Below are 15,444 nucleotides of genomic sequence, written 5' to 3' on the forward strand. Positions count from 1 at the left end.
GAGCGCGGGTCGGTGAGGCGATGGTGGTGAGCGCGGGTCGGTGAGGCGATGGTGGCGAGCGCGAGTCGGTGTGAGTTGCACTTTCTCCAGTAGGTACATCCACATACTGAATCAGAAAATTCTCTTGTACACCCTTAACAGATTCCTGTCCATCCAAGCCCTTAACACTCAAGCAGTCTCCGTCTATGTTTGAAAAGTTAAAATCCCCTACCATAAACAGCCTATTACTTTTATGGATAGCAGCGATCGCCTACAAATTTGTTTCCCAATTTCTTCCTGGCAATCAGGGGGTCGAAAGTTCAACCCCAATAAGATCATCATCTCTTTCTTATTTTTCAGTTTCACACAAATAACTTCCCTGGATGTATTCCCAGGAATATCCTCTTAAGTATAGCTGTAACGTTATCCCTAATCCAAAACACCGACCCTCTATTGCCTGCCTTTCTATACTCCCTGTAGCATCTGCACCCTGGAGCATTAAGCTGCCAGTTCTGTCCATCCCCGTGCCATGTCTCTGTAATTGCTGTGATATCCCAGTCCCTTGTTCCCAACCATGCCCTGAGTTCATCTGCCTTACCTGTTAAGCCTCTTGCATTGAAATAAATGCTGTTTAATTTATCAGTCCCACCTCGATCTCTGCTTTGTTGCTGCCTGCCCTGACTGTTCGACTTGCTGCTTTTCCCAACTGACCAAGTCTCAGACTGATCTCTTTCCTCACTATTTCACTGGTCTCCCTGCTTACCAGTGTAAATCCTGCCAAGCAGCTCTAGCAAATCTCGATGCTAATATATTATTCCCCTTCCAAATCTGGTGCAATCCATCCTTCGTATACAGGTCTTGTCTACTCCAGAAGAGATTCTAAAGATTCAAAAATGTGAATCCTTCTCCCCTGCATTATCTCCTCAGCCATGCATTCATTTGCTCTATCTTCCCATTCGTACCCCCCACTAGCTTGTGGCACAGGGAGTAATCCAGATATGATCATTCGTGAGGATCTCCTTTTTAAATTCCTGCCCAACTTCCTATATTCCTCCTCAGAATATCATCCTTTTCTGTTCTTATGTTGTTAGTTCCAGTGTGTAAAATGACCTCCTGCAGGTCCCTCTCCCCTTTGAGAATATTCTGCACCGTCTCTGAGATATCCTTAATCCTGACGCCAGGGAGGCAACATACCATTCTGATATCCAGGGAGGTAGTGGAAGCAGATACTATAGTGATGTTTAAAGGGCATCTCGACAAATACATGAATAGGATGGAAATAGAGGGATACAGCCCCTGGAAGGGTCAGCGGTTTTAGCTGTGACAGGCAGCATGTCGGTGTAGGCATGGAGGTCTGAAGGGCCTGTTCCTATGCTGTAATTTTCTTTGTTCTTTGTTCTTTGTCTCACTGTCAGCTGCAGAAACAACTGTCTGTGCCTGTAACGAGAGAGTCCCCTATCACAATCAATTGCTTGGAACCTGACATTCTCATGCTAGTGTTCTGAAGTTAAATAAATGTAATTACATAGGCATGAGGATAGATTTCACCCTAGTGTACTGGGAAGGAAGACTAAAAGGACAGTCAGTGAGCAGTGGCAGATGTTTAAGGAAATAATCAATTTCTTCCAACGAAAATATATTCCTGAGGAAGAAATATTGTCGGTTTGGTGGGTGGGGAGGAGCATTGTGGGATGGGTAAGCATCCATGGTTAAACAATTAAGTTAAAGATAAGATGCATTTAAAAGACACTTGGATAGTCACGTGAACAGGAAACATTGAGAAGGATGTGGGCCAAACACAGGCAAGTGGGACTAGTTTAGTTTTGGAAAACTTGGTCAGCATGGAAGAGTTGGACCGAAGGCTCTCTTTCCATGCTCTATGACTCTATAAAGACAAAAATTAAAGCTTAGTTTTTTTTCTTTTATTTCTGCGTGGGATGTGGATGTCGCTTGCTAAGACCAGTGGAAAACTGCAAGATTGGGAAACTTAAAAGGATCAGCAATATATAAAACAGACAATGAAAGCTTCTATAATAATGTAAAAGGGAAGAGAATAGCAAAAGTGAATGTTGGCCCGTTGGTGGGTGAGTTTGGGGTGTTAATAGTGGGGAACACAGAAATGGCGAAGTCACTGAATAAATATTTGCCTCAGTTTTCATGGTTGATGGCACTAGTACTTTCGTAATTGTAAGAGGTAACACAGAGATTATAGAAAGCGAGGAACTTAGAGCCATCATCATCACTAGGGAAGAGGTACTGAGCAAACAGTTGGGATTGATGCAGACACGTCTCCAGAGCCTGATGGCCTACATTCTAGGGTCTTAAAGGAAGTGCAGAAGAGATACTGGATACATTGGTTATTATGCTGAACATGCACATGGACAGCAGTGAATTGAGGGGAATGTAGGTTAGGTTATTTTACTTTTGGATTAGGATTATTCCATGGCACAACATCGTGGGCCAAAGGCCCTGTGCTGTGCTGTACTTTTCTATGTTCTAAAACTCCAAAATTCCCTGGAGGCTGGAATGGTGCCAGTAGATTGCAAAAAGTTAATATAACATTCTTATTCAAAAAGGGATGGAGGCAGAAGGAAGGAAACTGTAGACCGGGGGAAAAACAAAAGTTGCTGCCAATGCTTAGAGGTCTGGCAGCATCTGTGAAGAAAAATCAGAGTTAACTTTTTGGATCCAGTGACCCTTCCTCAGAACTAGACCCAAAATAATAACTCTGATTTTCCTTCACTGATGCTGATAGACCCACTGAGCTTTTCCAACAACTTCTGTTTTTGTTCCTGATTTACAGCATTCGCTGTTCTTTAGATTTTAATAAACTATAGATCTGTTAGTTTAATATGTATCATTGGGAAATTTGTTAGGATTCATTATTAAGGAAATAATAACAGCATATTTGAAAAGTCAAAATGAAATCCATCAGAATCAACAAGGTTTTATGAAGGAAAAGTCATGTTTTAGTAATGTGCTAGAGTTCTTTGAAGATGTAACAAGCAAAGTTGGTAACAGGGATTTTTAGATAGATTGGGGATCCTATAGATGTGCTATATCTGGACTTCCAAAAAATATTTGATATGGTGCCATACAAAGGGTTAATAACATGGTACAATCATATGGGTTTGGAGTAATTTATTAGCCTGGATAGAAAGCTTGAGAGCTGGGATAAATGGGTCTCTCTGGTTGGAAAGATATAACTACTGAGATGCCACAGAATTTAGTCCTTAGACCCCAACAATTTCCAATCCATATTACTGACTTGCATACAGGAATAGAAGATTCTATGGCCAAACTTGCAGATGATACTAAAATGGAATATAAGTTGCAGTAAAGAAATAAGAAAATTCCAAATGAGTATATGTAGGCTATGGGCTAATGTTTGGCAAATTGAGTGTAAAGTGGTGAATTGTGAGATTATCCATTTTGGTCACAGGAATAGAAAGACAACTTATTATCTAAATGGAGATAAACTCAAGAGTGTTTTTGGATCGCAGCAAGCCAGTATTCAGATGCAGCAGGCAGTAAGGCAGGCAAATAGAATTTTGGCATTTATTGCTAAAGGTATTGGGCATAAACAGAGGGACAATTACAGGTCAGTAATGAGTTCACACCTGTAGTAGTATGTGCAATTTTGGTCTCTTTACCTGAGGACAGATGGAATTGTATTGGAGGCTTTTCAGAGGAGGTTCACTAAACTGATTCCAGAGTTAAGGGATTTGTCTTGTGTAGAGACTTTGACCAGTTTAGGCCTATACTGTAGTGTTTAGAAGGCTGAGAGAAGATCCTAAATTGAGATGTTTAAGATATTAAAGGGGATTGATAAGTGGATATAGAGAGGATTCTTCCTCTTGTGGGGCAATCTAGAACAAGAAATCATATTATTAGAATAAAGGATACCAGATGTAATGTAAAGTGAGATATGGAGGAATTATTCTCTGAAAAACTGTGGAATTCATTAGCTCAGTGTGCGTTGGATGCTGCGACCTTGATTAAATTTAAGGAGAAAATAGATTTTTAATCAGCAATAGTTTGAAGGGTTATGGAGAGTAAGCAGGAAAGAGGCGTTGAGATCAAGATGAGATCAGTTCTGATCATATTAAATGGCGGACAAGCTCAAGGGGCTGAATTGCCAATTCCTGCTCCTACTTATTTTCTAATGAAAGTTTCAGCAACAGATGAACTGAGAAAGGTGAAGTTGAGTTAAATAATAAAACAGATGGTAATAGATGATCTTGGTGAAATTTGAGCTCTGATCTAGCTAAATATACCATCAATTTTGTTCAACTTTGGACAGTAGCCAAGATTAAGTTTGGAATTGGTAGCTAGAGAATTTGTGATGGGTCTTTATCATCTTTGGCTTGTGGACTCTCATAATTCCAAATTAAATTCTCATCCTCATGTTTAAATCATGATTTAACAAGCATGCCTCTTCCTATTTTTGTTACGAGTTGCAGCTTGTAGCTGAACACTAGTATCCCTGCCTTGGTTGACCCCTTGAGTTACCAAAGTATAGTGGGGTGGGCTATATAGAGATTTGTAAATGAAGATTAAAATTGTTGAATGTGGAGTTTCTGAGGGTGTTGATCAGCTGACTTGCAAGATAGAGCAATCCGAGTATGATAATTATAGATAATCTAATTTTGGTAGTGGTATGAATAAAGTAGAATTTGGACAAATAATGTTTCACAGGTAATGATGATGTATAGTATATTCATTTGGAGTGGAACATAAAGATACAATGTGCCTGAGCAACTAGCAGTGGAAGGATAATGGAGTCAAAGGTGTGGACTTTGTTTTGAATGGGATAAGGACATAAAAGTACAAGCTCTAGCCCTCCCAAAGTTCGATTGTAAGTAAAACTATCATTTGAGACTTTGCCAGAAAGTCACTCTGACGATATTGGATATATTTGTCGGCTAACAAAATATGAAGAGGTTGAATTGGTTGTTACACTCGTGTACAGATAGCTGACATTATGTACTTGATCCCTTCAGGACATTAGTTCAATGGTATGTAGAAGGCCTTTTACTGGATTTCATGGTTTATATCGTGCTTTAAGGCCATCAGTTATTGTAATATATCTTATTTAACATTTGCAAACAAATGCCAATTTTCTTTCTATTCTCTGGCTTGAAGGGTGGAGCAGAAGGTATCACCGCCAATGCCTGGGCCATCTTCCAGCCATTACTGTTTGGATTGATTGGAGCAGAAATATCTGTTAGTTCACTGAACTCATATACAGTCGGTAAGAGATTTCAAATTTGATTAAATAACATACTACTATTGGGTTCCAACTAAGTAAGATGACCATTGAGATCTGATGTTGCAGGTAGTTTAGGAAGGGAAGAATAGCGGATTTTTTTTAATACTTTCTATTTCTAATTCCTCTCCTTATGTAGTCCCTCAATCAAGTATGGCATTGGCAAACATTTCATTTCAGTAAAGCTCAATATCTTCACTTTTTCATGATCATTTGATCCGTTATCAGCCTTGGCTTAGATTTCATACTCACCTCCTGAGTAGGAAAATCATGATTCAAACCTACTCCAGAAACATGAGCATAGAATTTATGCTCATGTAGTCAGCTTCCACTAAGTACTACGTATAATCAGAAGTGATTAATTCAAGCTGGAGTTAAATGAGGCCCCAACTGCCATATTATGTGGAGTTGAAAGATCCTAAAGCACAATCTTAAAGAATTGAAGGTGTCCTGGCCATCACTACTGCATAACCAACATCACATTCAAAACATTAATTTTGAATCAAGAAAATGAGTAACAGTGTTCTGTGGTTCATTTCTGAGGGCAATGCTTTGACTAATCAGAGGCAACCTGCCTTGTTTAAGTTTTAAACTAAGCCTTCAGTTAACTAGCAGTTGTTTGCCACACTGTGGGGCCTTCCTGTGAAAAGAAGCATTTTCTTTTATAGTGTATGTTTTGCAAACACTGAATGTCTCCAAAGCATATTACAGCCAATGAAATGTAATCACTGTTTTCATTAATGTGGGAAGCACAGCAATCCGTTTGCACACAGTAAGATCCTACAAACAATAATGAAATGATGCCTGGATAAAGGTTTGTGATGTTGATTGATGAATAATTATTGGTCCTAATTCACCCAGGAGATCTCCCAGCTTTGCTTCAAAATACAAAGTGCCATTTGATATTTGTTTCATCCAAACAAAACTGAATACTCCACTAGAAGACAGAGGATGGTAATGGATGGAAAGTATTCAGCCTGGAGCTCGGTGACCAGTGGTGTTCAGCAGGGATCAGTCCTGGGACCTCTGCTGTTTGTGATCTTTATAAATGACTTGGATAAAGATTTGGAAGAGTGGGTTAGTAAGTTTGCCGATGACACAAAGGTTGGTGAAGTTGTAGACAGCGTGGGGGGCTGTTGTGGGTTGTAGCAGGACATTGACAGGATGCAGAGCTGAGCAAAGAAGTGGTAGATGGAATTCAACCCAGATTCATTTTGGAAGGTTAAATTTGAATGCCGAATACAGGGTTAATGGCAGGATTCTTGGCAGTGTGGAGGAACAAAGGGACCTTGGGGTCCACGTTTTAGATCCCTCAAAGTTGCTCCACAAATTGATAGAGTTGTTAAGAATGTGTATGGTGTGTTGGCTTTCATTGGCAGGGGAATTGAGTTTAAGAGCTGCGAAGTTATGCTGCAGCTCTATCAAATTCTGGTAAGACCATACTTGGAGTATTGTGTTCAGTTCTGGTCACCTCATTATAGGAAGGATGTGGAAGCTTAGAGAGGGTGAAGAGGAGATTTACCATGATGCTGCCTGGACTGGAGAGCAGATCTTATGAGGAAAGGTTGAGGGAGCTAGTGCTGTTTTCATTGGAGCGAAGAAGGATGGGAGGTGACTTAATAGTACAAGATAATGAGAGGCATGGGTAGAGTGGATAGCCAGAGACGTGTTCCCAGGGCAGAAATTACTATCATAAGGGGGCATAATTTTAAGGTGAGTGGAGGAAAGTATAGGGGAGATGTCAGAGGTAGGTTCTTTACACAGAGTAGTGGGTGCATGGGCTGCACTGCCGGTGGGGTAATAGTAGAATTGGATACACTGGGGACATTTAAGCAATTCTTGAACAATAGCATATGGATGGTAGTAAAATGAAGGGTATGCTGGTTAGTTTTGATCTTCGAGTAGGAAATTAGGTTGGCACAACACTGTGGGCCAAAGGGCTTGTACTGTGCTGTGTTCTGTGTTCTATTTCCCTCCCTCATTACTGCACTGAAGTGTCAGCCTTGATTTTTTTTTCTTGAATCCAGAACCATGTGACTGACTGAGTTATGGTGATACCAGGTGCCAATTAACTGAGTTTTACCTGCAGTTAACAATGACGAGTTTTCAAAAGTTTTAATTTAAAGTACTTGGGACCCAAGCAGCAGAAAGTTGCTACACAAATGGAAGCCCATTCCTTCCTACAACAGGGTTTTGTTTGAGTTAGACAACTGATATTCCATTTAAAGGAGGGTCAGGAGAAATATCCTCTTTGTGCTCTCCCACCCAAGGACATACGATATTCCAGTACCAGGGATACGAATCTTCCAACGTTGGACAGCATTGAAGGAGTGACATGTTGTCTAGGAACAGACTGCAGGCTTCTGCAGTCTGCTGACACTTGAGAAGCTCTGTGGATCAATACAAATGTATGAATTAGGAACAGGAATAGGCTGCCCCTTGAACCTGCTCTATAATTCAGTAAGACCATAGTTGATCTGAAAACTCTGTTCCCTCTTATTTCTACTTTCCTTCTTCCTCCTGCTAATCAAGAATCCACCCACCTCTGTCTTAAAGATATTCAAAAACTGTGATTCCACTGCCTTTTCAGGAAGAACGTTTCAAAGAATCAGAACCCTTTGGGAGAAGAAATTATTGCTTAGTTCTGCCTTAAGTAGGCAATCCTTTGATTATAAACAGTGACTCTAGCTTTAGATTCTCCCAAATGAGGAAATATTCTGAACTCATTTACTCTAACAGACTCCCTCAGGACCTTGTATGTTTTAATTAAGTCTCTTTGTATTCACCTAAACTCCAGTGGACACAAGTCTATCCTGTCCAGCCTTTCGTCATAAGACAAGCCTCTGATTCTAGGTATTAGCCCAGTTTCCAAATCATTTATATCCTCCCTTAAATAAGATAATAAATAAGCAGTATGGGCTATACTAGGCAAAGTACTCCAGATGTAGTCTTGTCAATGCCCTGTATAACTGAAGCATAACCTCGTTACTTTATTCAGTCCCCCTCATAATAAACATGAACATACTATTAGCTTTCCTAATTACTTGCTGTACCTGTACATTGGTGTGATCAAGGGGAGTCTCAGTATATGGTATTGCTGACATGAATTTCCAGGGTGATACAGTAGGAGATTATTTTTGGCACTGGGTGTGACCTCTCATCATTAGGAGCTTTGAGGTGGGTATAGATTATGATAGTTTGAAATGTAGTCAAATTGTTTATGGCAGTTAATTTGGGGATCAGTCTGAAAAATATTTTGTGCCTGTTCATTTTTGCTTATACTTTTGTATCAAATTTACTGAAACTAAATACCATGTTTTTGTTCTAGGACTTGGGATTGCAACTCTGAGCATTGCTCTTGTAGTCAGAATCTTGGTAACATTCCTCATGGTACACTTCTCAGGATTTAACATAAAGGAAAGAATATTTATTTCTTTGGCCTGGATCCCTAAAGCCACAGTTCAGGTCGGTGTCTAAAAGTGATTAAGTAGCTTTACTGATCAGTATTATCTGAATGTAAAACCATATGGAGATTTGACTATTGCTACTACCGATGGAACATTTTTTAGTCATTCTTGAGATGTGGACATTGCTGGCTGGACCAGAGTTTATTGCCATTCCCTAGTTGCTTTTGAGAGGATGGTGGTGAGCTGCCTTCTTTAACTGCTGTAGTCCATCTTGTGTGGTTCCCACCACAATGTTGTTAGGGAGGGAATTCCAGGATCCAGTGACACTGAAGAAACAGCGATATATTTCCAAATCAGGAGGGGAACTTGCAGGTGGTGGCTTTCCCATGTATCTGCTGCCTTTGTCCTCCTTCTGTAGCTATTGCTTTGGAAGGTATTGTTTAAGGAGTTTAGGTGAATTTCTGTCGAGTTAGGATGTTGAAGAGATTTTAAAGAGGACCCTTGAGTCCAGTATGCAGCAGCCCATGCCAATTTTTTATTCAGATCTCCTTACAATGCAGCAAGGGAGACATCCTCAAACAGTTTTCACTGGACCTTCAGCCTTCCTCAGCCAAGTGCAGCATTTTTCTCCATTCTGGGTTACAGTCATTACATGCAACATTGATGTTGTTGTTACCCACATTCCCTCCAATCTAAACATCCAATCCTGGAGTTCAACCTGGGTAAATGCAAAGTGATGCATTTTGGAAGGTCGAACTTAAATGCTGAATATAGGATTAAAGGCAGGATTCTCGGCAGTGTGGAGGAACAGCAGGATCTTGGTGTTCAAGTGCATAGCTCCCTCAAAGTTGCCACCCAGGTGGATAAGGTTGTTAAGAAAGCATATGGTGTTCTGGCTTTCATTAACAGGGGGATCGAATTTAAGAGCCACGAGGTTATGCTGCAGCTCTACAAAACACTGGTGAGAGACCACACTTGGAATATTGTGTCCAGTTCTGGTCACCCTATTATAGGAAAGATGTGGAGACTTTGGAGAGGATGCAAAGGAGGTTTACCAGGATGCTGCCTGGACTGGAGGGCTTGTCTTATGAGGAGAAGTTGACTGAGCTTGGACTTTTCTCTCTGGAGAGAAGGAGGAAGAGAGCTGACCTAATCGAGATGTACAAGGTAATGAGAGGCATAGGTAGAGTCGACAGCCAGAGACTTTTCCCCAGGGCAGTCAATACTGCCACGAGGGGCCATAGTTTTAAGGTGTTAGGAGGAAGGTATGGAGGAGACGTCAGAGGGAGGTTCTTCACCCAGAGAGTTGTGAGCGCATGGAGTGCTTTTCCAGTGGTAGTCGTGAGAGTCATTAGTGACATTTAAGCGATAGCTGGACATGCACATGGACAGCAGTGAATTGAGGAGAATGTAGATTAGGTTATTTTATTTTTGGATTAGGATTACTCCATGGCACAACATCGTGGGCCAAAGGGCCTGTACTGTGCTGTACTTTTCTATGTTCTATGTTCTAAACACGCGATCAATGTTGGACAACTCAATGGACAGCCCTAGGCCTTCCCATGATCTCATCATTACCAGACAATGTCTGTCACCTATCTTTGGGATCTTACATCTCATTCAATCACATTCCAATGCTGACAGTTATACCCCTTCCAGACATTTGCCAGCTGTATCATGTCAATTGCCAATAAACTAGAAACTTGCTTATCACTAATGTCTTTTCGAATTTCTTTTTTACAATTTATATTCTGTACTAACCTTATTACAAGAGATACAGGAGGGTGCTAATTTGTACTGATTGTTGTAAAGTTTTGTAATGTCAGTTCCAATTAAAGTTGTATAGTTACATGTAATGTTGTTATAATTCTTTGACAAAGCTAATAAATTAGTGAGCAGCTTCCTCTCGCTCCCGCGCTGTCTCGTTCTTTCACTCGAGCTCTTGTTCTCTCTCGGTCTCACACTCTCGCTCACTCTTGCTGTCTCTTCTTACCACCACCACACCCCCGCCACCCCACCGCCGCCGCCGTGCTCTCTCTCTCCTCCTGCCATCCTTGGAAGATCAAACAATCATTATCTTGCTGCTGCAATTTTGAGTTCTGCTATTTGTGTGCTGTAAGTTCATTTTAAACAATGGTTTGATCCTTGGAAGAACCTTAAGTTTTTATTCTAAACTAAAAACTGAAAGAACTGCAGATGTTGAAAATCTGAAACGAAAACACAAATTGCTGGAAAATTTCAGCAGGTCAGGCAGCATCTGTGCAGAGAAATCAGAGTTAATGTTTCAGGTCCAGCATTCCTCTTCAGAACTGACTGTAGCAATGAAAAGAATGTGTTTTATACAGAAGATAGAGTTGGTGGGGTAGTGGTAGTATACAGATAGAGCCCAAAAGAGAGAGAAAATGGCTGAACAGGTGAAGGAGTGGTTAAAGGTTAGTCTGGGGGAAATGAATAGCTGCTGATCGGGATGATTAGTAGCTGACAAGAGTGTGGTAGCAAGCCCACATGATGAAAAAGCCTACTATGTGAGAGTGGAGGAAAGCATGGGGAAAGGTGCTTACACCCTAAAGCAATTGAATTCAATTTTGAGTCCCGAAGGCTGCAGGGCTCCTAAGCAGAAAATGAGATGCTGTTCTTCCAGCTTGCACTGAGTCTTGCTGGGGTACTACAGCAGGCCTGAAATGGATTTTGGCCAGGGAATAAGGTGACGTATTGAAGTGACAGGCAACTGGAAGCTCGGACTTTTTTTGCAAACAGCTCATAGGTATTCTGCAAAGCAGTCGCCCAATCTATGCTCCATTTCTGCAAAGTTGAGGAGACCAATTTGTGAGCAACAAACACAGGAGACTAGATTGATTGAAGTGCAGGTAAATTGCTGCTTCATCTGGAAGGTGTCTCTGGGCCCTTGGATACTGAGGAGGGAGGAGGTAAACAGGCAGGTGTTACACCTTCTGCATTTGCAGGGCAAGGCACAGTGAGGCTGTGGGGATGTGTTGAGAGTGAAAGAGGAGTGGACCAGCTTGTCCTGGACGGAACAGCCCCTGCGGAAGGCTGACGTTGGGGGGAGGCGCTTGCTGGAGGTGGTGGAAATGGGCTGATGATCCTGTGGATATGGATGCTGGTGGGATCATATGAGGACAAGGGGACGTTATTGCTTTTGGTGGAAAGAGTTTGGAGTAAGGGCCAAAGTGTGGGAGATCGGTCAGACCCGACTGAGAGCCATGTCAATCACAGCGAATCCTTAAATGAGGAAGAAGCTGGACATTTTGGAGGCCCCCTTATCATCAAAACAGATGAGACCAAGGTGGAGGAACTGGGAAAATGGAATAGCATTTACTGGAAGCAGGGTATGAGATGGATAGTCAAGATAACTATGGGAGTCAGTGGGTTTGTGGTGGATAAGACCATAAGACATAGGAGTGGAAGTAAGTCCATTCAGCCCATCAAGTCCATTCCGCCATTTAATCATGGCTGATGGGCATTTCAACTCCACTTCCCTGCACTCTCCCCGTAGCCCTTGATTCCTTGTGAGATCAAGAATTTGTCAATCTCTGCCTTGAAGACATTTAATGTCCTGGCCTCCACTGCGCTGTGTGGCAATGAATTCCACAGGCCCACCACTCTCTGGCTGAAGAAATGTCCCCTCATTTCCGTTTTAAATTTACCCCCTCTAATTCCAAGGCTGTGCCCACGGTATTGGTGACCAACCTAACTACAGAAATGGAAATAGAGATTTCAAGGAACCAAAGGGAGGAGTCAGAGATGGACCAGGTGAAGCTGAGAGCAGATTGGAAATTGGAAGCGAAATAGCTAAATTTTTCCAATTTCAGATGAGGGAGGGAAGCAACAACTGATGATGTCATTGATATACTGGAGAAAGAGTTGTGAGTGGGGGCCGCAGTAGAGCTGGAACAAGGAATGTTCCACATACCCCACAGAGACAAGCATTACTGGGGCTCATGTGGATACCTATGGCCACCTCTCTGATCTGAAGAAAGAGGGAGGAGCTAAAGGAGAAGTTGATCGGGGTGAGGACAAGCTCGGCCAGGTGGAGGAGGTACTGGTTGACGGGGATGGTTCAAGCCTCTTTTCCAAGAAAGAGTATAGAGCCCTGAGAGCATTCTGATGGGGATTGCAAGTGTAAACATCCATAGTGAAGAGGAGAAGACTGGAGCCCACAAATTCTGAAATTCTGAAACTGACGTAAAGCATCAGAGGAATCATGGATGTAAGTGGGAAGGCAACAACAGCTACACATGTTACACTACTGCTACTTGCGGTATATTAACTTATAAAAGAAGAAAAAAAAGTATCCAAACTTAAATTTACTTTGGTAACCACCATGAATAAAAACCATTGTCGTATAGTATCTCTATATTTAACTTATTATCATTTCCAGTTTGGACAGTTATTTCAATAAATAAAACTGTCTGTTTGTTGCTCAGTGTACACATCGAGTGTTCATATTAGGCTTTGTCATAAGTGTGTGGTCTCATCAAGTTTTTCATAATGTATCACAGAAAACCTTGCTTCCTTGTCCTGAATTAGGCTGCCATCGGCTCTGTAGCTTTGGACATGGCGCGAATTCGAAATGACAAAACAGCAACAGACTACGGTTTAAGTGTTCTCACTGTGGCCTTTCTGGGAATCCTCATCACGGCTCCCATCGGAGCAGTTATTATTGGCTTGCTAGGACCAAAGCTGCTACATAAATCAAATCAGCAGGATTCAAATCATGGAGAAGGTCAGTCTTTTAAAAATTCAGAAAAAATCTTTCAATTTAATATGTTTAGTGAATAATGTAAAGCTGATATGTTTGTTGGGACCAGGGGCTGGGTTGGAGCATCTGTGCAGGACCAGACTTCCTAGAGGGAGCATTTACAAGTGTGGTGGGGAGAATTTAAACTAAAATTGGGGGGTGGGGGGTGGGGTGGGGGAGGAGTTGGGAACATATCCAGAAAGAGACAAGGAAAGGAAATGAGGGCATAAACAAAAGGCAGAATGGGAAATAAGAAAAGTGATGGGCAGTGAATTCAGGGATAAGAACCAAACAGGATACTGTGCAAAATGGTGCAAATGACACTAAGAATGTCAAAAAGACAAGCCGTAAGGCCTTGTGCCTTAATGCATGGAGTATTTGCAATAAAATGGATGAATTAGTTGTGCAATTAGATATAATCATACCCCTTTATAGTCAGGATTACATGGACATAGCTGCAGCGTGACCCAGGAATGGGAACTGAACATTCAGGAGTATTCCATTTTTAGGAAGGACAAATAAAAAGGAAAATGAGGTGGAGTAGCATTGCTAGTTAAAAAGCCTACAACTCAATGGTCTTGGTGTAGACTTTACCAGTTTCAAAATCTCCCCACTCCCTGGCCTCATCCCATTGACCAACCCTCCCTCTCATCCCCGCCTCGTTGACCTGACACAACCTGTCCATCTTCTCTCCCACCTATCCGCTCCTCCCACCTGACTGACCAATCCCCAGCACTGCCACCCTGCACTCATCTATAACCATCCATTTCCCTTCCCCAGCCTCACCCCTCCTGTCTCAATTTAGTTCAGAGCTCGCTTCCCCCTCGCCTATTTCTGAAGAAGGGTCCCAACGCGAAACGTCAGCTTTCCTGCTCCTCAGATGCTGCCTGGCCTGCTCTGTTCCTCCAGCTCCACACTGTGTTATCTATGAAGAAATAAACTGGTTTTTTACAGAGTAGGACCCAGTGACCCCAGATTTTTACAATGTATGTTAATGATTTAGATGAGAGAGCCAAGTAGAATGTCTCCATGTTTTCAGATGACACAAAGCTGAGTGGGAGGGTGAGCTGTGAGGAAGATGCAGAGAATCTTCAGTGTGACTTAGACAATCTAAGTGAGTGGGCAAATGCGTGGCAGATTAAATGAAGTTATCCACTTTGACAGCAAAAACAGGAAATGAACTGGAGATAATGGGAACTGCAGATGCTGGAGATTCCAAGATAATAAAATGTGAGGCTGGATGAACACAGCAGGCCAAGCAGCATCTCAGGAGCACAAAAGCTGACGTTTCGGGCCTAGACCCTTCATCAGAGCAATAATGATCCGCTACTGTCTCATTATTGTATCAACTCATGGCAGTTGCATTTTGCCTTCTTTAAGAGTCAAAATAGCAGGTCGAGACAATCTTCAGTAAATATATTGTATAGGAACAAGATTAAACACTTTTTAAAAATGTGATATGCATTCTTACAAGTCTCCCAAAGCTCAGTTAGTCCAATAACAACTTGTTCTCCTGCTGTTTTTAATGTTGGATAGTGCAAAAAGGGAAGGCCGTGATAAGTGTTTCCTTTTCAAAGATATGAGTGCATGCAAGAAAAACATCTGTTTTATGTAAAAGCATATTTAGATATGATCTCAAATATTTTGCTTCTCAAAATACAGGATAATCCCCCTTTCCATTATTTTTAGAATCATGGAAATTTACAGTAAAGAAGGAGACTATTCATCCCATCGTGTCTGTCACACCTCCTGAAAGAGCTACCCAGCTAATCCCATTCTCCAGTCCTCATCTCTTTCAATCTATCACTCTCCCAAGCATGGCATTCTAAATCCTAACAACTGAGTAAAGCAGTTTCTCCACATCTCATTCCTAGCTGTCTCACTGTGACAGTCTTGAAATTGTGACCCCTAGTCACCGATATACCAAGAGTAAAAAAAGAATATTCTTCTTTACCTTGTCAAAATAGTTCATAAGTTTGAACACCTCCATAAGATCACCTCCCTAATCTTCTCTTCTCCAAGAATAAGCA

General features: G+C 41.6%; 1 protein-coding gene across 10 annotated transcripts in view; it reads left to right on the top strand.

Annotated features, from left to right (window-relative positions):
* Window positions 1-15,444, top strand: part of LOC125451628 (sodium/hydrogen exchanger 9B2-like) — a 180,186-nt gene that overhangs the window by 156,715 nt on the left and 8,027 nt on the right. For all 10 annotated transcript variants that reach the window (XM_059646162.1, XM_059646264.1, XM_059646171.1 and 7 more), the window contains 3 exons: window positions 5,125-5,233; window positions 8,577-8,713; window positions 13,204-13,399. In XM_059646162.1, coding sequence (XP_059502145.1) covers window positions 5,125-5,233; window positions 8,577-8,713; window positions 13,204-13,399 — 442 coding nt within the window. The remainder of the gene's footprint in view (window positions 1-5,124; window positions 5,234-8,576; window positions 8,714-13,203; window positions 13,400-15,444) is intronic.

This window comes from Stegostoma tigrinum, chromosome 1, assembly GCF_030684315.1.
Source record: "Stegostoma tigrinum isolate sSteTig4 chromosome 1, sSteTig4.hap1, whole genome shotgun sequence".
NCBI classification, from domain to species: domain Eukaryota; kingdom Metazoa; phylum Chordata; class Chondrichthyes; order Orectolobiformes; family Stegostomatidae; genus Stegostoma; species Stegostoma tigrinum.